This window comes from Myxine glutinosa, chromosome 4 (assembly GCF_964187855.1).
Source record: "Myxine glutinosa chromosome 4, kmMyxGlut1.1, whole genome shotgun sequence".
NCBI lineage: Eukaryota > Metazoa > Chordata > Myxini > Myxiniformes > Myxinidae > Myxine > Myxine glutinosa.
In genome coordinates this window covers 109,862,268-109,888,241 of record NC_136264.1, presented here as the reverse complement: position 1 = coordinate 109,888,241, position 25,974 = coordinate 109,862,268, and the positions used below count along the sequence as shown (strand labels likewise).

Sequence of the window (25,974 nt, the reverse complement as noted above, 5' to 3'; positions counted from 1 at the left end):
GCACTTTGACCTTTATACACAACTGGAGGAAGGAGGGTGATATTTTTACAACAATTTACACAACAATAAAAGAAACACAATTCTCATATCCACAACAATATATATTGTTGCGGATATGAGGATTGTATTTTTTTTATTGTGTTGTATTGTAGTAAATTGTTGTGAATTATTGCTTAAGTCTGGACCCTCCTGCCTCCAGTGTTGTATAAAGGTCAGAGGGCGTTCCCGTAGTTAATTCCATAAAGCATACACGTTAGCCAATCATAGATTTCCCCCCTGGTTGATAGTTATATCTTTATTATGTGTATTAGGGTAAGGCCTTGTCTCCCATTAAGATGACACTCCATTGCACCAAGTGAAATAGAGTAGATTCCTTTCATTCCCCATTCCCACTCCCAAAACTTTAATTGCCTTTCATCATTGCCAAGCCTCGATTGCCAATTACATCCCCTCCAAAACCACCATTGAACATGTGCTCGGGTCGGGGAAGAAAGGCGTGCCCGCCCATCGTCATCAAGTGCGGAGCCAGAGGGTCGCGTGACCAACCAGGGCCGAGGTGAGCACACCGATGGGCGTGTCCTAAAGGCCGGCGGCTTGATCGCCGGAGGCGCTATAAAAGCGCGCGCGCAAGGACGTTGTAGAGTGGAGTAGTTGCTGAGTTGTGTAAAAAGATCATCCAGAGAGAACCAACTGTAAGAGAATCAACTGCGAGAGTACATTGAGATCACCCAAGGAAGCTTTGTACACAGCAACGGCTGATCAAGTGGGCCGATGTTTGTTCCTGAGCTGGTGCCTTTCCGAGCAGAGTCCGAGGCTGGCATGTGAGCAAAAGAACATAGAGAACATTAAGGAGGTCATCATCCAGGGAAGCACAAAGCCTGTTGTAGTCCTGGCAAAGCACGCGACGTCCACAGCAGCAGCAGCAGCGGCGGCCACAGCAGCAACAACACTCAACAGCCGCTTGGGGCCTGGACGGCGGTTTTGAGCAGGGCCGCGAAGGAACGGCGGCTGCTAAACGCGCCGATCATGCTGCAGGACCCCTCGGACCTTCCTTTCCCTCCAGCCATCCACCTCCTGCCTTTCCATCCTTCTTGTGTATGTGAGTTTGTTTTGTTTGTTCTGTCCTGGGTATTTAATTAAGCTTGTATAAGGAATTTGCACTGTGTCTCTAATTCTTCTGTATATTATTTTATTATCTTTCCTTCTTCCTTGGTTATTTTGAGCCTGTAAATAGCAAATAAATTATATTCGTATTTCCAACCCTTTTGGGTTTCGTCTTCTTCTTCTTCTTCACAGCCGTGTCGCCTTAGTCTTTTCCCTATTGAATATCTGTGGCGCGATCCGGCCAACGTTCGGGAATCGGGTTAGTCGGGGTAACTGTACGACCACAGGGCCATCCGCTCGGCAAACACAACATCTTATCCGCGGGCCGTAACAATTGGTGTCAGGAGTGTCGGATTCGGACCTGAGACTAAATTAATTTAGCCCAAATTTTGGAACACCAATTGTACAATTGGCAGTAACAATTGGTGTCGGGAGCGGGAACGGACCCGAAGCGCGCTTAACGCGCTCAAAATTACAAGCTACTGAAATTTATTTTGTTTTACAAAACCCGAATTTTGAAATCGCGCCATGGCTGGTCAAGGCGACGGGATGCCGGTGGGAGAGATAGACAGGGTAGAATTGACCCAGGACCTCGGGGAAATGTATGTGGAGGAGGGCAATGAGGAGGTGGTTGAGGAGGTTTCAGGCACGCAAAATGGCGCCTCGCACATGGCTACGGCGACCGCGCCCGCGACCGTAGCAGCGCCGCCGGTGGATTCGAACCTTTTTTTCCTGCAAATGGGGGCCCTTATGGACAAAATGGGGGAACGGCTAGAAGCTAAATTTGAGGTGTTAAACAAGAAATTTGAGAGGCTAGGAAGCAAAATGGAGCGAATCGGCAAAATTGCGGACAGAATGGGTGACCGCATGCAAAAATGTGGGGAGACCATGGATCGCATGGTGGGCGAGCAGGTCCCAGGGGTGCACGAGGAGGTAACGCGGGTCGAGAAGCGCTGGTTGAGCGAGGCGGAGGAAAGCGCGGGTACAATGACGGGGGTAGAAATCGCGACCCGGGGTTTAGAAAAGCCGGCGACCGATGAGGTAGAGGGAATTTTATTAAAGCCAACGGTCGTCGAGGTGAGTAAAGAAAAAGTGGTAGTGGGCATTGAAATTGAAGAGACCGGGGACTTAGAAAACCACTCGCGGCGGGAGGAAAAGATGGAATATGTACAAAGTCCCTGCTCAAATCATGATGATGTACTTGCTAATCCAAATGGAAGTTTGCAGGTGCGCGTGGAGAAAAGGATCCCCCAGGTGAGTCGTGCTGTATATTGTGCGGGTAGATTTTGTAGAAGGATGTTTGGCGACAAAAGAATTGTCGCGCGATTGGGGTCAATATGGCACCCGGGCGTTGGTGAAGGGTCCCGTGTGAGCGGAAATGGCACGCGTGTGAAAAAAAAGTGTGCGTCAAGGGGTGAGCGTGTTACGAAGCGCGAGTGTGATACCGAGTGCGAGCGAGAATGCACGTCGGGGTGTACGGAGTGTGACACAGGGAGTGAGAGCAATACGAAGAGTGCGTCAAGGGGTGAGCGTGTTACGAAGCACGAGTGTGATGCCGAGTGCGAGCGAGAATGCACGTCGGGGTGTACGGAGTGTGACCCAGGGAGTGAGAGCGATACGGAGTGTACGTGCGAGGGTGAGAGTGACCCGGAGAGTGAGTTGGTGGTGGAGCGGGTGCGAGAATGCACGCTTGGAATGGTTGAGGGTGTGCGAGGAAGCACACCTGAGTTGGTCATGGCGCGGGTGTGGGAGAGCCCATGTGAGCGCGTTAGTGGGTGGATGGAAGGGTGCACGCCCATGGTGAGTGGTACGGAGTACGTACCGAGGGAGAGTGCGCAAGACAGTGCGCGAGGTGTGTTAAGAGAGTGTGCGAACGGTGAGTGTGCGCGAGAGGTGTGGTGTGTAACAGGGAATGCGTTGGTGGAATGTACAGACGGCGTTGGAGCACCGAGCTCGGTGAGGGTGAAAGGGGTAGCGTATGCATGTGAGCATGCAGGTGAAGCATCGACGGTAACCGGGTTAGCGGTTAGAGCGACGGATAGCCGATGCGAGCACTCGGGGCGTGGTGTGCTTTGTTGGATGCCAGGCCCGGCGCGGATCGAAGCTGCGTCGTTTCTCTTCGAAGCGTCGTTGCCGATTCGGGCTTGGCCCCGCCCCGCACGGTCGAGTCCGGGCCTTGTCGGGCGAGGCGACCGGTCCGGTTCCAGGGCGAGTGGGAGGAAGCGGCACGGTGCCCCCTCGCGGGGACGGGGTTCCGACCGGGGAGATTGAGCCATCGGGCCCGGGACCGCAAGGTACCGCGCCGAGATGGTGCGTGGAACCTCGGCCCGAGCATGCCTCCTCCCCAGAGTCGTGAATGCCGGACGGATCCAACTGCAGGCGACCAAACCACCCGAATTCATTGCTCGGCTTTGCGAAGCCGAGTTTAATGATGTCATGACGCACCGAGGCTCAGATACAGCGGCCTGTGATGATGATGATGAGGATAGTGTTTTGGACCCGAAATTAGGAAAACAAAATTTGATGATTGGTAGAGTGAGGATTGGCAGACGATTGGTAGTGATTGGCAAAATTTTTGATTGGTTGGAATTTGGAGAGCAAAATTGGTAGTAGAAGATACCCGATGTGGTGGGATGGCAACTCTGCCATCTCTCACAGCCGGGGGCAAAGGAGCACTAGTCTTATGGGGTTTATGGCAGTGGAAACTAGCCCGGGAGGGTTAGGATATAATGATAGGGACCTAGAAGATGACCTTAGGTAACGTTAAGATTAGGTAGTGACTGATACCTGTCGTGGGGACGCAGGTAGATTAGAGTGGATGATAATGACGTGGTATGTGCTTAGTTTAAAGGGAAGACGGGGAGCACTAAGTTAGCAGGGCAACAGGTAGTTTAGATGATGCCGTGTGAGTGTTGGAGTGTATTTAGAAGTGTATTGTGAAAAGTGTGTAAGGAACAGGTGTGATTGCACAGGTGTGCAACTGAACAGGTGTGTGGAGCAGTGTATGAGTGAGGGAAGGTGATTGTGCGTTGTGCTGACCAAATGGTCCAGGAAGGAAGGAGGGTGCAGGTGGCACCAGGTGTGATTGCACATGTGTGCAACGACAGGTGTATGGAGAATGGAGTGTGGAATACATGGAGTGTGGAATATATGGAGTATTGGAATGGATGGTCGTGGAGTGAGTATGGTGGAAACTATGGAGGGGAGTGGATGGTGCGAAGGTGTGAATGGGGGAAGAATGGACCCCCATCACGAATACCCGGGGCGGGTAGTGTAAGTGTTAGGTAGAGGGTACAGGTAAATTGTGGTTGGATATTGGCATCTGTGGTGCAGGTGAAAGAATGGTATTTGGATGGGTGCATTAGTGTTGTGGAAATGGCTGGGCGTGTAGCCTGTTAGTGTGTGTAGTTGGTTTGGGCACTCCACCACTGTGAGGATGTCGGCCAGGTGAGGCCGCAGGTGGGCTCTGGGAGCCGGTAGAGTTGTTGTGGATGGGGCCCGAGGATCCGGAGGACGGACCCGGGTAGCCCAGTGCCAGAGGGCACCGAGGGGTGACAGAGCCAGGAGGGGCCTTCCCCAGTTAGATAGGTTAGGTAAGGAGCAGGTAAGCTCGGGTGGCAACTGCAGTGGTGGAGGTGTGCAGGTGGGTAGACCTGCTGGGAGAGCTACACGACCCAGCCCGGAAATTGTGCAAGGGCACCGGGAGATGAATCGGGGGAGTGAGACCCCAAATTGAGAAGCACCACAGTTTGGTCAATGGGAATTGGTTTTTAGAACCCATAGTGTAAGTTGGCCAATGGATTGGCAGGGAAAGACCCCGGGTAGTGTAAAGTGTGTTAATGTCATTTAGAAAGTAGTTAGGATGAAAATCTCCTCGCACCATCTACATCCACTCACCTGGGATGACGTACCTCCACACCATGCCAGGTTGTTTTTATTATTTTTATTGATGCAAATGTTTGGATTGTGAGACGCATCATGACGTGGGTGTGACATTGTGCTTTGTTGTTCCATCTCTTCCTCCTTATGAGGATTGATGATGAATTGGGTGATGGCAAATTTTGAAGTAGAGGGAGTGAAGACGAATTTGGTATAGGGGAAATATGGTGAAGACGTGACAGTAGTGACGAATTTGTAAATGTGTAGATTTTTGAAAATATGGGGTAAGGGCAAGGGTAGAGTAGGTGACAGGGGGGGTGACGTACGGTAGGGACGAGCTTTCTCACTTCGCTCTATGTACGCACTTCGCCTTGCATTGCCTTGATTGATGTGTACCCTTGTGACCTTACCCCTCGCTCATCTGTCTTTCCCCCCTTTGTCTCCCACATGAGGACCTGTGCGCCACTGGGCGCCGAGGGGAGCGTGCGTGAGTCCGCCATTGTGCGCCCGGAACTCCCAGAACCAGCTGTCTGCATCGATGCACCACATTATGGACCACATGTCTGTGGCTGAGCACCACTGATGGACCCCATGGGTTGGGGCATGGCCCCTCTGCTGGCACCGGCCATGAGGGCCCAAAATCTTGCTGGCGGACCTTGGCCACAGGGCACCGATGCCCCACAGGTGAACCATACATAGTCGGCCCCTGTGGGCCATAAATAAAAAGAAATGGACATGTTAGGTGCATTTTATTGCAAATAGGCCGCCAGCAAAGGAAGATGACAACACCAGGAAAATAATAATAGCCAGCAGAGGGAGCCGAAGAGCAAGAGACCACCTGCAGGGTTAGGGGTTGTTGGTTTATTTTTATTGATGACAGTGATGACTGGGCACCGATTGGTGCTTGAGGGTGTGTTGGTGCGTTTTGGGTGCTTTCATGGTGCATTGATGCAGAGCAGACTGTCTCTTCCCCCCCAAAAAGAACAATCACAGGTCCTGGGTTGCGTTTTGTAAATAAAGTAACGTCAGTGTAAATAATGCTCCCCACCGTCAATGTATAGTTTGAAGACCATTCCGCAATTCGGTTAGCTGTGGGCATGAGTCTGTTAGGTAGGGTGCAATGGAGCAGCGGGACATATGTATTTATGTTTTAAAACTGTCGCACTCAGGGTCAGGTTAAAAGTAGAGGGAACTACACCTACGTGTCACAGTAAGCTAAAGTTATAGGCCCGGGACGTGCCTAAGAGGAGGAGGGTGCAGTGTTGCGGATATAAGGATTGTATTTTTTTTATTGTGTTGTATTGTAGTAAATTGTTGTGAATTATTGCTTAAGTCTGGACCCTCCTGCCTCCAGTGTTGTATAAAGGTCAAAGGGCGTTCCCGTAGTTAATTCCATAAAGCATACACGTTAGCCAATCATAGATTTCCCCCCTGGTTGATAGTTATATCTTTATTATGTGTATTAGGGTAAGGCCTTGTCTCCCATTAAGATGACACTCCATTGCACCAAGTGAAATAGAGTAGATTCCTTTCATTCCCCATTCCCACTCCCAAAACTTTCATTGCCTTTCATCATTGCCAAGCCTCGATTGCCAATTACATCCCCTCCATAACCACCATTGAACATGTGCTCGGGTCGGGGAAGAAAGGCGTGCCCGCCCGTCGTCATCAAGGGCGGAGCCAGAGGGTCGCGCGACCAACCAGGGCCGAGGTGAGCACACCGATGGGCGTGTCCTAAAGGCCGGCGGCTTGATCGCCGGAGGTGCTATAAAAGCGCGCGCGCAAGGACGTTGTAGAGTGGAGTCGTTGCTGAGTTGTGTAAAAAGATCATCCAGAGAGAACCAACTGTAAGAGAACCAACTGCGAGAGTACATTGAGATCACCCAAGGAAGCTTTGTACACAGCAACGGCTGATCAAGTGGGCCGATGTTTGTTCCTGAGCTGGTGCCTTTCCGAGCAGAGTCTGAGGCTGGCATGTGAGCAAAAGAACATAGAGAACATTAAGGAGGTCATCATCCAGGGAAGCACAAAGCCTGTTGTAGTCCTGGCAAAGCACGCGACGTCCACAGCAGCAGCAGCAGCGGCGGCCACAGCAGCAACAACACTCAACAGCCGCTTGGGGCCTGGACGGCGGTTTTGAGCAGGGCCGCGAAGGAACGGCGGCTGCTAAACGCGCCGATCGTGCTGCAGGACCCCTCGGACCTTCCTTTCCCTCCAGCCATCCACCTCCTGCCTTTCCATCCTTCTTGTGTATGTGAGTTTGTTTTGTTTGTTCTGTCCTGGGTATTTAATTAAGCTTGTATAAGGAATTTGCACTGTGTCTCTAATTCTTCTGTATATTATTTTATTATCTTTCCTTCTTCCTTGGTTATTTTGAGCCTGTAAATAGCAAATAAATTATATTCGTATTTCCAACCCTTTTGGTTTTCGTCTTCTTCTTCTTCTTCACATCCGTGTCGCCTTAGTCTTTTCCCTATTGAATATCTGTGGCGCGATCCGGCCAACGTTCGGGAATCGGGTTAGTCGGGGTAACTGTACGACCGCGGGGCCATCCGCTCGGCAAACACAACAACATCTTATCCGCGGGCCGTAACAATATATATACATACACAGAGTGGTCCAGAAACCCTGGGCACAATTTGGAGAACGATATCTGCAACAAACAACTAAATTTATTGTTGTTCTTTGGTGCAAAACAAAACATGATTACTCATTAAACATTCGAATCAGTCTAATATACATGAAACAGGTCAGTTCAAATGTTCAAACTGCACTCTAACACACAGTTATGCATGTTTCAGTCGTTACGGCAGCAGTCTCATTACGGATGATTTGTTTCAAGTCTCTAAGAGTCACAGGATTCCTCGCATACTCTTTGTGATTGAGGAATTCCCAAAGGAAGAAATCACAGGGTGTTGTTACATCACAAGACCGCGACGGCCATTCAACCGGACCATGACAGCCAATCCATTTGTCTGTAGAGTTCAAATCAAGGACTTGGCAAGCACTGGCAGCATAATGAGCAGGTGCACCATCATGCATGAAAAACATTTGGCCATCATTGAGTGAAAATACATCCTGCTCCAACAGTAGTAGGTAATTTGGAGCGTTCACATTTTCTTCAAAAAATATTGGTCCAACAATGCCTCCAGAAGAAATGGCTGCCCAGATGGACACTGTATTGAAAAAGCTTCCAGACCTCACTTCAAGATACGAGGCTTTATTCAAATCGATCTTTGGCATCCTACACAACAGTTAATAATATCATCATTCCTACAAAGCTAATAAAGCACCACCACCCCCCCCCCCCCCATTCCCACGCCTCCTCCCCCCAAGCCCTCACCCTCCCACACATCTCCCTGCTCTCAAATGTTATGTTTGTGTGCTTCCCCTTCTCTCCCCATCTTGTCTTCCGCTCCCTCTTTTTATATATTTTGTTTGTCTGGTTGATTTGTTTGTGAAATAAATGTTAGCTCTTTCACGAGCCTCGATTCAGTATACAAAAAGAAAAAGAAAAAAAAAAGCATTATAAAGCAAAGTCAAGTACTGTATTCTGAACATTAGTCATCAATCCCAGTCACTTCTTTCCAAGAAGATCCAGCGCTCATCTCTGCATAACTCATTCAGTAGACAAGATACTGACCCCCTCGCTCACCGAGCGCTTGCCCCTAAATAGGCATCCAATATGCCCCACGCCTACAAAGGCTCTTCTTCTTCTTCATTTCCACCACAGACACACTATCTTGATACTGGACGTTGTGCTCAACAGTAATCGTGGGTTGTCTACTGCCCATGTCATGCTGTTAGGATGATTCACAGAATCAGATAAAGTAAACTTGTATTCATCTGACCACAAGATCCTGTTCTGCAAATCATTGTCCATATCCATTAACCCAAGCAATGTCTCACATCACTAAACGCACCTGTCAAAATTATCCTCAGATAGTTGGTGAATTAATGTGGGTATGTATGGTTTTGCATTATGGTCTTTTTGTGTTCTTCGAATCAATGATCGGCTTATGTTGATGACGTTTGATAAACGATGAGTTGATAATGGCGTGTTACTGTCGAGTTTTTGTTGAATGACCGCTCTGCTTTCCTCAGTTAGAACAGTACGAGGCCTACCTGGTGACTGTTTTGGAAGAATGCTGCCGGTTTCATCAAACTGCTTGTTTATTCTGCTGATGGTTCTTCTGGCAATTGCGTCGGTGCCACATTGTTTGACAAGTTGTCTGTGAACTTCATCCGAATTTTCAGAAACAGAATACAAGCGTACAGCGTGAATTTTCTGTCTCACGATATCTTCCATAATATTAGGGCGTCTAATGCACAAAGAACTGAACAAATGCAAAGACAAACGCGTGCAGCTCAACCCGATCCATATCACATGATGCACCTCACTCTTCTGCGTATCACGTGATGCCTGTGCATGTTGAAGCAGTCACATTCATTTACGAGTAATCATGTTTTGTTTTGCACCAAAGAACAATAATAAACTTAGTTGTTTGTTGCAGGTATCGTTCTTCAAAATGTGCCCAAGGTTTCTGGACCACCCTGTGTAATATATATATATATATATATATATATATATATATATATATATATATATATATATATATATATATACAGACTTGGCATTTAATATGGAATATATATTTTTTCTTGACTTGGGTTTACTTTCTTAACTCAGTATATCAATCTGGTGAGTTTCTTTTACACTTTGGTGATTTATTTGTTAAAAGAACCATGTCACTGATTGTCGGTCGCAGCAAGAAGTCAACAACAGGATTATATCACAGGTGGCGTGGCAAAATGTACGGACAGGTGCATTTGAAGATTGGCTTCACAGTCGGGTATACAAGGGTTGTTGCGTTCTGTATTAGTGGAAAACAACTGCTGCACGTCTCCAAAAGTTATTGCCGCTTCCTCTGGAGATGGTCCGTCAACTCGACAATGCTGTTTGTCATGGAGTGGTGGCTTTTCGAAATTACGGCATGAAACAGCGTGCTATTGCTCGGCAGTATGGCATCACTCAAGGTCAGGTGTCAAAGATCCTGAAACTAAATGCTCAGAGGGGTGTCCCTACTCCAATACCGAGGCCAGGACGTTCGCACAGAACCACAAGGAGGGATGATCGCCAGCTGCACTGGTTAGTCCGCAATGGCCGTACCAAGTCAGCTAATCGGCTTAGGGCTGAGTGGCAGCAACTGACAAATGTGCCTGTATCCAGAAGGCTAGTCAACCAACGACTGGTTCAAGCAGGCAATCGTGCCAGGCGTCCCCTGAGAAAGCCACGCCTGACCAGACAACACCGCCAGCGCCGATTGCAGTGGGCCAGAGAGCACCGTCAATGGCAGCCAGGACACTGGAATCACATGATCTTCAGTGACAAGTCTAGATTTCTGGTCTATCATCAAGATGGCCGCGTCCGAGTGCACAGACAAGTGCATGAAGCCTACAACAAAGTTTGTATAGTGCCAAGAGTCCAAGCTGGAGGTGGTGGGGTGACCGTTTGGGCTGCTTTTCATGCAGGGGGCAAAACTGACCTGGTTGTTCTGAATGGAACCCTGAACCAGTTCAAGTTCAGGGCCATTCTGGAAGAAACTTTGCCTCCATTTGCTCGTGCAGCCTTTCGAGGAAACTTTGTCTTCCAAGATGACAATGCACGGCCTCATCATGCTCGCATGATCCAACACTTTCTTGCTGACCGTGGTGTAGAGCATATGGAGTGGCCTGCCATGTCCCCGGATATGAATCCGATAGAGAACTTGTGGGCAGAATTAACGCGTCAAATCGACCACTTGGGCCAGCAGCCGACCTCTGTGCGTGAATTGCAGCAGGCTATTGTCACTGCATGGCAAGCGATTCCTGTCCAAACCTTGGCAAATCTCATGAACAGCATACCTCAACGTGTACGTGCTCTCCTGAATGCTCGTGGGGGTTACACGAAGTACTGAACTGTAATTTTACTGTCCGTAATCCCAGTCGTATTTTAACTTTTGTTTTTGTTAAAAAAAATTTTGGCTAATGTGCAAAATAAAGAGATACTTCTGGAAAACGTACAGAAGTTTAACACAGTACTGTCCATGAATTGAGTTCGATATCAGTTTACATCACTTTCAAGGATCAATTTATTTGTTTTGAAATGTTAAATGTGGTTTTTGTTTCTTTTAAAGGTCACATTAACAAATCTAGAATAATTTAAACATAATTCCAATGAACTTTTGGTTCTAAGACATCTTGAAAAGTAAGTTCACCCCCACAAAAAAAATATTCCATATTAAATGCCAAGTCTGTATATATATATACATATATATATACATATATATATATATATATATATATATATATATATATATATATATTATATATATATATATATATATATATATATATATATATATATATATAGTTTTTGGCTCTATCTCTATCATGTTTGGCTCGAAGGCCCTGGATGTTTGAAAAAAATATCTCTCTTATCAGGTTTGGCTCGATCTCTCAATGGTGCAGAATCACTTTAAAAAAATATTGTAGCCTGATCTGGATCTGGATCTTCACCAAAATCAAATCATTTCGTCCTTGTCACACACCCAACCTGTCCACCAAGTTTCGTCCAAATCCGTCCATAACCTTTTGAGATATCTTGTTCACAAAAAGACAGACGGACAGACAGACAGGGGTGAAAAGATGACCTCCATCTACCTTCGGTGGCAGAGTTAATAATGTTGCATAACTTACGAAACACTTTGTCTTCCAACGATAATGAGATTGCCAAAACAGAAATGACAACACTGTCAGCACTTAAACCTTTCATCCCATCACATTAGGTGGCATGGTTGTTTTGACATCTACAACATCACAATCAATCATCTCAACCATTAACAGCAGCAGCACGACCGAAGAGGAAGTTTCGTTCTTTACCGACAACATGACTTCACCTGCACAGCCAACTACAACTGGCTTCTCCATGAACACGACATTATCTGATGCCAAGGTTTACAGACCGAACACAGGTAAAACAATTCCATTAGCCTTTTCTTATAAGAATTAGCCCTGATAACATGCAATATTCCTGTAATGTTACAATCAAATAGCAATGGCTAACAATGTTACAGAATTATCTTGGGTTAGAGAATTAGAAAGAAAGATTTGGTGGAATGTATTTCTAGTGTTTGCCAAAACTTCTGCAGTTACTTCATACAGTAGTGCAAACAAATCCCTGCAACCAATATAGCATTATGTTGCCCTAATAGTTGGGCGGAGATGTGAAAAAGATGTTCACCTCTGGCAGGAAGCATAAAAATTGGTATACAAGGGTTTTGAGGTATGCTGAATTGAAATAGATGTGGAGACATTTGATAGGATCAACGTAACGTTCTCAAAAATGAGGTTTTGGGGGACGGGGTGTTTTTGCATTTTTTGCCAATTTCGCGCTATTCGCGGTAGGAGGGTTCAGTTGGTTCTTGGCCTGCCATCTTATTGTGGCTTCAATGATCATTTAGCAGCATACATTACTGGAATGGGTATATAAATACCTCTAATATGGTGTATTTCTTATCACATTGTGTTAGTTATCTCACTCTACATGGACTCTCACCCATAACTGCACTGCATCAACTGCACTGCGAAATGAGAAAAATTTCGATTTCTTTAAATGTGCCACAATTTAATAAATTTCAAAATACACCTGCATGCGTATTTCTTCCAATCCATGCTAAATGGAATAACAGTCCCAAATAAGTAATATAGACAGTGTTTCTCTGGGAACATGTAGTGTTATGTGCTATGCTACTGGTAGTCGAAAATTGCAAAAAGACATATACTTTTTTTCTCTTTTTGGAAGTTAGATGTGTGGGCAGTAATATACGTATGTATTCTGTTCAGAAAGTTGACAACAGACAGATATGGAAAGACTTCTATAATTCACAAAAATTTGTAATATGCAACATAGTATAAGCATGAAATTTGGTAACAAACATACAGAGCCCTTGATCGCCTACATTTACCCACAATGTCAGTTTCTTGTTAATTTTCTAAACGCTTGAATATACCCCATGGCTGCTCAAACATAGGCAACAATGTATGACAGGGGAATTTTAAGATACCAATTACTCTGTTACGCAAGTTATCGATATTTAGAAATACACCAGAAATAAAGCCAACCAGCTGAATTTCATAGAACCAGACAAAATAAAGTCTATGGTTAAACAATCCACAAGTGCACCTCGATAAGTTATATGTAAAGGACAATGTTAATTAATAAATAAAAAATTACATTATTTGTACATAACAAATGTACATGTTGTGTTATGTTATGATTGTGTGTTCTATAATAGACGGACACATCTATTATTGTATATATAACACAATGGACATGTAAATAAGATGTAAACCTCTAACAAGAACATTCTCAACCAATTCTCTGACATCATCAAAAATTAGTACCACGTTGAATGGCTATTCAAAGGTTATGTCCAATCAGCTAAACTAATGTTATGTTATGATGTATCCATCATAACTGTCACTGCAGATGTGTTCTAACCTGGCGATTGTAATGTCCATTCACTGTTTCACACACACTTCCTCCACCTGCACACAGCTGTGTGCAAGACAAGTTAGCTTTGTAACATTTGCACCTGCCTGTGCAGTTACTCTTGCAGGCACATTTTACAAGTTCGCGACAGGATTTGGATGCTTCTGTCAAAGCGCTCCATAGCGGGGACCAGGTATCCTCATGTCTCTCCCAGCCCCAGTCTGCTGGAGATGGTGTACATGCGTTGTGCCTTTTCGACCTCTCTTGGGGAATTGAAGATGAGTAGTTGAGTCAAAGACGAGACTGCACCTTTGACTTCATTGCAGTTGTCATGTTAGTACTGAAAGTTGGTATCACCAAGTATCATTTGCACCAGCGCAACAAGGGACTGAGGTAATGTGTCATACTGGTCATCATCGAGTGATCCATGGAAATCATACTTCATCTGAAAGATCTGTCTCCGAACTATCTGAGCTTCTCTCATCAGCACAATTGCGTCACTGTCTGAGTCGTTTTTGCTAGCTCGTAATAAAGCGTCACCTATGTCTTGTTTGAATGTCATAATGACTCCATGCTTGCTCTTGTTGGCTTCTAGATTGGGCATATTCGACAGGAGTTTTTCTTTCAGTCTGGTTGAGTTGACTCTGTTTGATAGGTCAGCACCAAGTGTTCAAGACGTTGAGTATATAGCTTCACCAAGTCTGATAGTTTGAATATACTACCAATAGGATGGTCAGATTGCTGGCAATCTTCCATGTATGATATTAGTTCTGCCAGAGCAACTGACTCAAGTTTGATATCATCATTAGTTCCAGTGTCAGTCTTCCTGGAGAGCGATCTGTGTCGTGTGTGCAATGCTGTCAAACAGTCCTTGTGGTACACAGCATCCAGTGCTGTCATATCCCCAGAAGACATCTTGGTAAGCAGTTTTGTGTCTCCGAGCTCTGTCACCATTGCACGTACATGCTTGTTGAAGTCCAGTGTCGCAGCCTTGTGACTTGTGCTCTGTCATGTCTACCGCTTGATCACAAAAGAAGCAGACCGGTTAATTTCTGGGATAAACATTTGGAAGAGAGAAGCTGGATCTCAGTCGAGATTTTGCTGGTGAACCGGGCGTTTCAGTAGGTTGTTGTGCCTCTTTACGTTTTCTAGCTCGATCAACCTGGGTTTTGTTGCAAAGAAGCCAGCATCCTTTGTGCCACTTTGCACAATTTGTCATGAGAGTTGTTTCAATCCCAGATCCATCCTTCAACCTTGACAGTTCTATGTGCAATGGAAGGGCATTGAGGCCGTGAAGTTCGTCTAAGTTCTCAGCTAATGATTTATAGCCCTTTGGGGTTTCGTGATCTTTTGTTGAATTGCGTGGGTCTGTAAGATGGGTCGTTGATGGCTTCTGGCAAAGAACACATAGCGACCAATCTGTTGGTTGTACATCAGCAGTTGGAGCACATCCCAGCTTCACTTTCTTAGACATCTTCAGCTAATTTGGACAAGCACCTGAAATAAAATTAAATTGTATTAGCAGGCTATAATTATGAAGCAGTGTATGAAGCATTACTATCTGTTTTGCATCAGGAAACTGCCCTATCCTGTAGTTGCAAGGAAAGCCGCAAATAAATTAATAAAAATAACATGCATTTAATTAATGTCTGTTTGTTATCTGAAAGCGAAGGCAATCAATTTAGTTTCCGTAACTCTGTGGTCGCCATCTTGGATTTCCTCCCTTTGCTAAGAATACATATATAACTTAAACGTCAATATCTATGGAAGTAACACAATGGGTGTACAACAGACAAATAAACAGCCATGAATTGGATATATGTATCTGTCCAACGTGATATAGGACCTCTTCCATCCTTGGTATGAGGGTTTCATTGAGATTTGTTCATGACACGTGGTGCCAGCAGTTATGGTTGAGAGTCCATGTAGAGTGCGATATCGAACACAATGTGATAAGTAATACACCATATTAGAGGTATTTATATACCCATTCCAGTAATGTATGCTGCTAAATGATCATTGAAGCCACAATAAGATGGCAGACCAAGAACCAACTGTACCCTCCTACCGCGAATAGCGCAAAATTGGCAAAAATTGCAAAAACACCCCGTCTCCCAAAACCTCATTTTTGAGAACGTTACGTTGATCATATCAAATGTCTTCACATCTATTTCAATTCAGCATACCTTAAAACCAGTATATACCAATTTGTATGCTTCCTGCCAGAGGGGAACATGTTTCTGATATTTTGTCACATATCCACCCAACTATAATATCCTTGCAACTGTACTTGCAATTCTCTAATGCTCAGCACAGTGTGTGTAGAAGACTGAACACATTTGTAAATCCACTTTCTAACTTTGTATGTACAATATAGTGGGCTCAAGATCCTGTGTTGAGTATCCAACTGGAGTATGTACATTATGACTCCCTTGCCTCCCCCTTTGCTCGAAAATATTTAACACTTGGTGCGAGTTGCTCACACACTCCTGGACAAAAACGACTCGGTGATGAAAACGTCAACCTTGAGTCAACCATCGGAAATTGTTATAGTTTGTGGTGCTTTCACTTCCAAGCACTTATGGCTTACGTGTGCAGGCCGCAGTATAGTGTAGTTCAAGGTACACCGACCAACAGTCATCATTATCAAGGTCCTGTACTCTTTTCAATCCAGGGTAGTGTTACCAGGGTACGATTACCTTCCAAGAAAACAAACAATACCAAAGTCGAAAAAAATCTAAATAAAGTGGCATACTTAGTGCTCTTTAAAAAAAATGAATTCAAGGAAGCTGTACATTCATTTAGAAACGAAATGCACCTGCAAAGTTCAATTCACATTTTATACAAGGAGGCAGAAAGGAAACAATAATTGCAAATCGTTGAAACCAATTAAGGCAAACAGTTGAAAATTGTGCAAAGTGCATGTGGGAATTGAGTTGGCGGAGCAGGGAGGAAAAAACACAACCACATCAACAACACACATATAATCACCACGCTCAAGGATCTTCATGCTTCACCTCTATGGCACCACCTGTTTTCTCACCTTCGATATACTAAGCCATTGTGTCTTATCTCTGTTATAACTCCAGACACAGTCATCCACACATGAAACCTCACCATGAGCAAAATATGTTTGTTTTACCTCCGCCACCAAAGGTGGTATAACAGAGATAAGGCACAATGTCTGGTGGTTATGTTTTCACCCCTGTCTGTCTGTCTGTTTGTCCGTTTGTTTGTGAACAAGATATCTCAAAAAGTTGTGGACGGATTCGGACGAAATTTTGCAGAGATGTAGCTTATGTGACAAGGACGAAATGATTAGATTTTGGTGAAGATCCGGATTCGGATCCGGCTACTAGAATTTTTATAGTGATTCTTCACCATTGGGAGATAGGGCCAAAACCGACACATAGCAGGATATCTCAAAACGTTATAGATGGATTTGGACGAAACATGTTGGACAGGTTGTGTGTGACAAGGAAGAACCGATTCAATTTTGGTGAAGATCCGGATCTGGATCCAATTAGTAGAATTTTTAATGTGATTCTTCACCATTGGAAGATAGGGTTAAAATCGATACATAGCAGGATATGTCAAAAAGTTGTGGACGGCGGAGGTATGCTCTCTACTGAGTGCCGTTCTAGTTCATGTTTTGTTATTATTTTCTTCAGCTTCAATCTTTTCTTTCTGAATTTATTACCCTCCATTATCTGAAAAAGTTTACCTTAAAGTACTTTGTCACTGTTAATCAATTCCATGACGTAAAGTAATCTTCTATTCTTTCATATAAATACCCTTTTAAAGTTGTGGACATAAGTGCACAGCAGGAGACGGGGTTTTGTAATCAGTTATGTTTGTGTGTGTGTGTGTGTGTGTGTGTGTGTGTGTGTGTGTGTGTGTGTGTGTGTCCGGGCAGTAACATTTTTTAACCATTGAGCCATTGTCATCAAATTTTCACCAAAGTTTTATTATGATAATATGGAGAAGGCAAATTAATAATTTTGTCAAAAGGTCAAAGGTCAGCATCACATACAATCATCAATTTTCATCAAATTGGCCCTGAAATTTTAAGAATTTGCCTATTGGGTCACTGAATTGGTTCACCAATCAAAAGCTAGAAGCCGATTGTTTTTTTTTAGATCAAAAGGTCAAAGTAATCAAAAGGTCAATAAGATCAGTTGTCGGCGTAAAATCACCAATTTTCACCGGATTGACCTGAAATTCAAAGAATTTGCATATTGGGTCACTGAACTTGTTTAGTAATCAAAAGGTCGGAGTCGATTGTATTTTTAATATCAAAAGGTCAAAGTTGCATAAAACCGTAAATTTATGTCCAATTTATCTGAAATTTTAAGAATTTGCATATTGGGTCACATAATTGGTTCACCAATCAAAAGCTAGAAGCTGATTATTTATTTAGATCTAAAGCCCAAACGTCAAGGCTGCATAAAATCATCAATTTCCATTTTGTATTTTAAAAACTGTTTTCGTTATTTTTAGCATACGGCTGCAAAGAAGACTTCTGAATACAAACGTATGCGGACTTGCTTCGGATGCTTTCTAGTTTCAAAATTAAACTCATCAATCATGGTACTCATTTTGCATTTCAGGTATATCCTTTCTATATGTATTTACTAATGTTGCCTATAAAAGGGCTATCTCTAATTATTAATTTGGAAATCTTAACCCCATTAATATAATCAATAATTTTATTTGCCTTATTTATGACTGACATTGAAGTGATGGTTCATGTATACTACAATATTTCAAAATGATTTTCTTGAGTTGCGCACTTAAGAAAATCTTTCTTAAGGAAAAAAAAGTCTTTCAATTAGGAAAATAATTCTAGTCCAGTTTTTCTTGGAAAAATGGCCTCTAAAGGTGGTTCTTTCTGTAAGCCTGGTGGTGGCTTAATGGCGAAGGTATGTGGCTCAGGGTCTTAAGTTGCTGAGCAGCAGGTGGGTTGACTCAGCCTGTTATCCCTCTAAAGTCGGCAAAATAAGTCCCAGCTCTGGGGGAAATGAGCCATTTGAGTATCCTGTGTTGGAGCGGCGACCCATCCAATATTGTGCCCTCTCGCAATGAAACTGCTTTTCAGGGTTTGTGCATAGAGGAGTAGCAGCTGAAACCCGAATCCTATACTGGTTCCTCCTGATGACTTTACTTCCTCTTCCATCCTTGCTCTTTACTTCCTCTGGTTCCTTCTGATGACTCCAATACACTATTTGGGTTTCTATTACATTACGATTGTACCATATCCTGATACAGTGTGGATTCTGCTTACCCGTTGATGGACTTCTGGTAGTTTGTAACTGTTGCTACGTTTTTGCCTGAGGAAGAGCTGCTGAAATCTATCTATCCGTGTTCTTCCCAACGTCTTTGTTCCTTTCACATCTCTTTCTACTTTTTCATATTTCTCTTTATTCATTCTAATTCTTGCTTCTTCTTTATGTCTTGCTTTCTTTACCTCTCTGTCTTAGGAGAAGTGAATTCTTACAGAAAATTTTCTGGAAGGTTCACTTGGCTGCGCCTGGATGGGTTTGAGAGTAGAGTATCAGCGGAAACCCGAATCCTATCCAGGTTCCTCCTGATGACTCCATCTTTGCTTTTTACTTCTCCTGGTTCCTTGTGACGACTCCAATGCAGTATTTGGTTTTCCATTTCATTAGTTAGCATACCAATGCACATGATGGTCTTAGAGGAATTTATCCAATTATGAATTCGGTTTTTTAAACTGGACGTCATGGATCACATGTCGGATCAAAGTGGGATAGTACCAAAGTGTGGCGACTTGGGACCCAGCCATAACTTCCCGCAGTTATAAAGCGAGCGCCTCTAGTTGCTATTATTTATATTCCCTTCATAATCGACTTCCATGCATTACATTTTATGGCTGCTGCCGAAATCATCCAAATTGTCTGTACATGATAATTTTATTCCAATGTGTACCAGGATAGTATTGTGCCCACTTATGAGCAGCAATAGTCAATGTACTGACCTATAGGCTGGTTAGTTTGCGTTCAATTCCCAAACTGGTAATAAAGTGGCTATTAAGATGGGTGCCTGACTGTCCTGCATTAGCGGTTGGACAGAAAAGCTGCCATGGTGTTGCATTTTGTAATATAATTTAAAAAATAAAAATAAATTGAGGCTCATGGAAGAGCTGAATGACAGAGGAGGTGAAGGTAACACAGCAATAATAACTAGAACGCCACTCAGTAGAACGCATACTCCCGCCGTGGGTTTAGTTGGAATAATACCTTTAGTTTAACATCCCCTCTCCCCAAAACAATAAATGAAAAAGAAAGTAAGCCCTAACTGTCAGATCATTTATTTTGATATATCTCGGAATTAGAGGAGAAAAACATCATTTAAGAATAAGAATAAAAGCTTTAATGCAGTAAAACAGAAAAAATCTTTCCAAAAAAAATTTCGAAAAAAAATTCCTGGATCCGGAATAATATCCTGAGCTTCACCAAAAACGAATCAATTCTTCCTTATCCCAAGGGCAATCATCCCACCAACTTTCATCCAAATCTGTTCAGAACTTTTCCAGATATCTTGTTCACAAACACACGAACATACGAACACACACACATGGACGGACACGATCAAATGCGTTACTCCCTGGCGGGAGTAATAAACCTGAAAATCTCAGAGCCAGAACCAGAATTATTTATTTGGTCTGGGAAGCCCATGCGAGGTTTCTTCTTCTTCAGCCTCTCACAACCCTGGGTGAATATGCGATATTTTTTTTTTAAGTTGGAATTTTGCCAAATCTGTTTTATTCGTTTGTTAATATACCTCAGCCATTGACAAATCTGGAACTAAGTCTTTATGAGTTCATCAAATACTGACACCGTGAATGACATTCGCTGAGTTAAATGTTGATATTAAAGCGCGGCGTTACGCGCGCTGCTTGTGAGCAAGGAGGAAGCGGACAAGCGGTAACATATGAACGTCTTTATTGTAAGACTACACTGTAACACTGAACTCTTCCGGGCTGGTCGCCCGGTGTATATCCTGAGGCCACGCCTACCCCTCGGGCGTGGCCACCGCCCACTTGGTGCGTGGAATGATGTCACCACGCCAGTGGGCTTTTGTGTCCGCCACACGCGCCCCCCCAGAATTCCCGCGCACCTGGAGGGCCAGTTTGCGGGGCAGACGAATGACCCGGCCGAAGCGCCCCCTGGCGATCGGCGGCGTCTGGGGTGCAGGGATACCAGGTGGGATGCCCCTGGCTGCCCCTGGGATGGGTGCAGGACCGGGGGGCGCCGTGGCGGCGGGGCTGGGCGGTGCCGGGGGTCCGCCCGCAGGAGGGCGGCCCCGACGTGGGGGTCGGGCCACTGGCGGTGGATGGTCCACATCGAGGTGGGCCGGCTTGAGGCGGTCTACCGAAACGCGGTCAGGAGTACCGCCGATGTCCAGGGTGAAGTGCTTCGCCCCGGTCTCCAGCACGCGGAAAGGCCCGTCGTACGGGGGCCGCAGTGGTGTCCGATGGGCATCATGGCGGACGAAGACGTACTCCGCCGTGCGAAGCTCCGGGGCGACGTGCGTCGGTGGGTGCCCGTGGCATGCCGTTGGCACCGGGGCGAACCTCTGGGCGGTCTCTTGCAGAGCGGAGCGCTGCTGTGCCGCGGACCATGGTGCCGTGGAGTCGGGGAGGAACTCGCCCGGCACCCGCAGCGGTTGCCCGAAGACCAACTCCGCCGCGGATGCGCGCAGGTCCTCCTTGGGCGCCGTCCGGAGGCCCAGCAGGACCCAGGGGAGCCTGTCGACCCAGCCGCCGTCGCGGAGGGTGGCCCGGAGCGCGGCCTTCAATGAGCGGTGAAATCGCTCACACAGGCCGTTAGCCTGGGGGTGGTAGGCCGTGGTTCGGTGCAGCCGGACCCCGAGCCCCTGCGCAACCGCCCCCCAGAGCTCCGAGGTGAACTGGGGGCCGCGGTCGGATGAGATGTCTGAGGGGGCGCCGAACCGGGCGACCCAGGTGGCGATGAAAGCCTGCGCGACATCGGCCGCCGTTGTCGACGCCAAGGGCACGGCCTCCGGCCACCGAGTGGTGCGGTCCACCATGGTGAGGACGTGGGTGAAACCCCGCGAGGGGGGCAGAGGTCCCACCAGGTCCACGTGGACGTGGTCAAACCGGCGTTCCGGCACCGTGAACGGGGCCAACGGGGCCTGGGTGTGCCGGTGCACCTTGGCGCGCTGGCACGCGAGGCATGTCCTGGCCCAGCCGCGGACGGCCTTCCGGAGGCCATGCCAGACGAACTTGTCGGCGATCAGCCTTTGGGAGGCCCTCGCGCCCGGGTGGGACAGGCCGTGGATGGCGTCAAACACCTGGCGCTGCCAGCCCGCGGGCACAATGGGGCGAGGATGCCCAAGGGAGACGTCGCACAAGAGGGCCGCGCCCGCGCCGTCGAACGGCACCTCGGTGACGCGGAGGCCCGTGACGGCGGTCCGCAAGGCCTGGACGTCGGGGTCAGCGGCCTGGTCCGCTGCCATCCGGGCATAGTCGATGCCGAGGTGGACTGCGTGGGCGACGGCCCGGGAAAGGCAATCCGCCACCGGGTTGTCCTTCCCCGCGACGTGCTGGATGTCCGTCGTGTACTCGGACACGGCCGAGAGGTGACGCTGCTGCCGGGCCGACCACGGCTCGGTGACCTTGCCCATCGCGAAGATCAGCGGCTTGTGGTCGACGAAGGCAGTGAACGCCCGGCCCTCGAGCAGATGGCGGAAGTGCCTGACCGCCAAGTGAAGTCCGAGCAACTCGCGGTCGAAGGTACTGTAACGGCGTTCGGGCGGGCGAAGCTGCCGGCTAAAGAACGCCAGCGGTTGCCAAGCTCCACGCACCCATTGCTCGTGCACCGCGCCCACCGCGTAGTCCGAGGCATCGGTGGTGAGGGCGATCGGTGCATCGGGCGCCGGGTGCGCGAGCATGGTGGCGTTAGCCAAGGCGAGCTTCGCGCCCGTGAACGCCGTGTCCATCTGCTCGGTCCAGATAACGTCGCCTTTGCCCGGCTTACCTCGGAGAGCTTCGTGCAGGGGGCGCAGGAGCTGGGCGATACGGGGCAGGAACCGATGGTAAAAGTTCACCATGCCCAGGAACTCCTGCAGCCCTCTGATCGTGCGGGGGCGCGGAAACCCCTTCACCGCCTCCACCTTGGCCGGCAGGGGGACGGCTCCGTGCCTGGTGACACGGTGCCCCAGAAAATTGATTGTGGCGGCGCCGAACCAGCACTTTGCGGGGTTCACAATCAGGCCATGCTGGCCCAGGCGTTCGAAGAGCGTGCGGAGGTGGCGTAGGTGCTCTTCGCGGGACGCGCTGGCGACGAGGATATCGTCCAGGTAGACGTAGACAAAATCCAAGTCGCGCAGGACGCTGTCCATCAGTCGCTGGAACGCCTGAGCCGCATTCTTCAGACCGAAGGGCATGCGCAGGAACTCGAAGAGTCCGAATGGCGTGATGACCGCCGTCTTCGGGACGTCCTCCGGCCTGACGGGGACCTGATGGTAGCCGCGTATGAGGTCCCCTTCGAGAAGAAGGACCTGCCCGCCAAACGGGCGGAAAAGTCCTGAATGTGGGGGACGGGGTAGCGGTCGGGAGTCGTGGCGTCATTGAGACGGCGATAGTCCCCGCACGGTCGCCATCCCCCGCCGGGCTTCGGCACGATGTGCAGCGGCGACGCCCAAGCGCTCTCTGAGCGCCGAACGATGCCGAGTCGCTCCAGGGTAGCGAACTCCGCTTTTGCCACCGCCAGCTTCGTCGGCTCGAGGCGGCGTGCCCGGGCGTAGACCGGTGGCCCGACGGTGGGGATGTGATGGGCCACCCCGTGCTTGACGGCCCCCGCCGAGAAGGTGGGCCGCGTGAGGGCCGGGAAGCCGGCGAGGAGGCGGGTGAATGCGTCCGCTGCCGGAAGCGTACAGACCAACGTGGCCGGAACCGAATCGTTCGGCAAGCCGCTTGGCAAGCCGCTCGTTGAGCTGGGCAACGCACATGCGAGCGAGCTGAACGTCTCGGCCTGGACAAGCCGTCTGCGCTTGACGTCGACCAGGAGCCCATTAGCGCACAGGAAGTCCGCGCCAAGCAGTGCCATGGGCACGTCGGCGGTGACGAACGTCCATCGGAAAACCTGCCCTCCAAACCGCAGAGAGAGGCAGCGTTTTCCGTACGTACGGATGGGCGTCCCGTTCGCGGCAAGCAGCGCGGGGTCCCCACCCGCGGCGTGCTTGTCTGACGTGCCGGCGGGAATGACACTCACCTGTGCTCCTGTATCACACAGGTAACGGCGCCCGGAGAAGGTGTCCGTTATGAACAGCAGGCTGCTCGAACGGCCGGCGCTCATCGCCACAATTGAGCGCCGGCCCGGGCATTCCCGACCCGTTGAAGGAGCACGGCGGATGACACCGCCGAGCTTCGTGGCCGAACTTGGCGTGGAACCAGCACCAGGTGGTGGAGCTGGAGGAGCGCGGCTGGCTCCGCCAGGCCGGTGGAGTCGACGGGTTTCCCCGCGGTGGCGGTTTTCGCCGCGGCGGTGGGCGGGGCGTGGCGGCGTTCACGAGGTGCGTATCAGCATGCTGCTGAAACTCAGCGTGCTGTAGAAGATGATGCTGTGGAACAGCAGCGTCGAAGGCCGTGACGGCCACGCCAACGCTCGCCCGCGTGTCCGAAGCGGCGAAGTACTTGTCCGCCTCGGCCGCCAATGCTCGGGGTTCCGTTAGCCCGGTCCCGGCCAACGCGAGGCGAACCTGCGCTGGAAGTTGGCGACGGAAAAGCGCCCGGAATAGCGAACCGGGGGCTTCGTCGCCCAACAGTGACAGCATATGGTCCATTCGGACCGACGGGCACGTCTCACCGAGCTCGGGGAGATCCAGGAGGCGGTCGGCCCGTGCGTCGTCCGTGAGGCTGAACGTGGCTAGGAGTAGCCGCTTGAGTGCCTCGTACTTGTGGCCGTCCGGTGGGTGGTGAAGGACGGACACAACTCGAGCGGCCGTGCCGGGCCCGAGGGAGGCGACGACATGGCAGTAGCGCAGGTCGTCGTTGGTGAGGCGCCGAAGCTGAAATTGGGCTTCGGCTTGAACGAACCAGACCTCGGCCTGGGCCTCCCAAAATTCGGGAAGTTTAATCGCCATTGACTTGTCGTTGGCCATTGCAATGGCGTCGTGTTCGGAAGGATCGCTACGGCAGATCCAACGTCGAGGGTCACCAGTAAAGCGCGGCGTTACGCGCGCTGCTTGTGAGCAAGGAGGAAGCGGACAAGCGGTAACATATGAACGTCTTTATTGTAAGACTACACTGTAACACTGAACTCTTCCGGGCTGGTCGCCCGGTGTATATCCTGAGGCCACGCCTACCCCTCGGGCGTGGCCACCGCCCACTTGGTGCGTGGAATGATGTCACCACGCCAGTGGGCTTTTGTGTCCGCCACAATATCTCTTCTGAGGTAAATAAAAGAAAAAAGAAAAAAGGTTTTGTTTTAAAGCATTATACGTATCAAACGATACCTTTTATGAAACGGGGAAACCTAATACACACTTTGGTGCTTTTAAAATGACAGAATATGTCTATTAGAAAAAAAAATGAACATTGAAGACGACGCTGCTAAAAAAAATACACCGCTCTAACGCATAACCACGAGTTTAAACTACATTTACAACAAATATGAAAACTATTTTCATATCACAATGTTAAATATAGAATATATAGAAGATAATGTTAAAAAAATGAGCCCTATCTTCCAATGGTAAAAATATCCTTCAAAAAATTCCTGCATCGGGAATAATATCCTGAGCTTCACCAAAAGGCAAAAACTAATCAATTCTTCCTTATCCCAAGGCCAATCATCCCACCAACGTTCATGCAAATCCGTTCAGAACTTTTCCAGATATCTTGTTCACAAACACACGAACACACACACACATGGACAGGAGTGAATGCATTACTCCCTGGCGGGAGTAATAATACTAGTTTACTTTCAAGGAATTTAAATGCAGGATGTGGCCATTAGACAAATCAGAACCTGCACTGGTGATGCCAACTAAATGGTTGCTTGGCCATGCTGTATCCTTTAAAAATGCTGAGCATCAATCAAGGCTTCGTAGCAGTGGCGATGGACCACAGTCATAGCCAGTTAACAGCATGAAACATGTCACCATGATAAGTGGTTGCCTAATAATTATAATAATAAAAAAATCAATCAAGGAAGTAGCCTATACCATTTTTAAGTTTTTAGAATGACTTGGCTGGAGTTTCAACTGCTGACCTCCCAGACGCAGAGCAGACGTTCTCACTATAGTGCAAAAAGTCTGATTAAATTAATCAGAACAAATTGGCATACTAAGAAGGATGGAGAAATGTGGAAGGAATGCACATAAAGAGAGCCAAACAAGTTAGGGCATAGACAGGATAAGGAAAACACAGGGGTAACAACGAACAAGGAACACTCAAGCATACAGGAAGA

General features: G+C 47.7%; 2 protein-coding genes across 2 annotated transcripts in view; one reads left to right on the top strand and one right to left on the bottom strand.

Annotated features, from left to right (window-relative positions):
- The window catches only part of LOC144891793 (uncharacterized), a 46,768-nt gene that overhangs the window by 14,668 nt on the left and 6,126 nt on the right, over positions 1-25,974 (top strand). Inside the window, exon 2 of the mRNA XM_078776269.1 lies at positions 11,811-11,996. Coding sequence (XP_078632395.1) covers positions 11,811-11,996 — 186 coding nt within the window. The remainder of the gene's footprint in view (positions 1-11,810; positions 11,997-25,974) is intronic.
- The window catches only part of LOC137425941 (SPARC-like), a 197,717-nt gene continuing 196,521 nt past the window's right edge, over positions 24,779-25,974 (bottom strand). The window contains exon 9 of the mRNA XM_078776268.1: positions 24,779-24,952. The gene's annotated coding sequence lies outside the window, so the exon portion shown is untranslated. The remainder of the gene's footprint in view (positions 24,953-25,974) is intronic.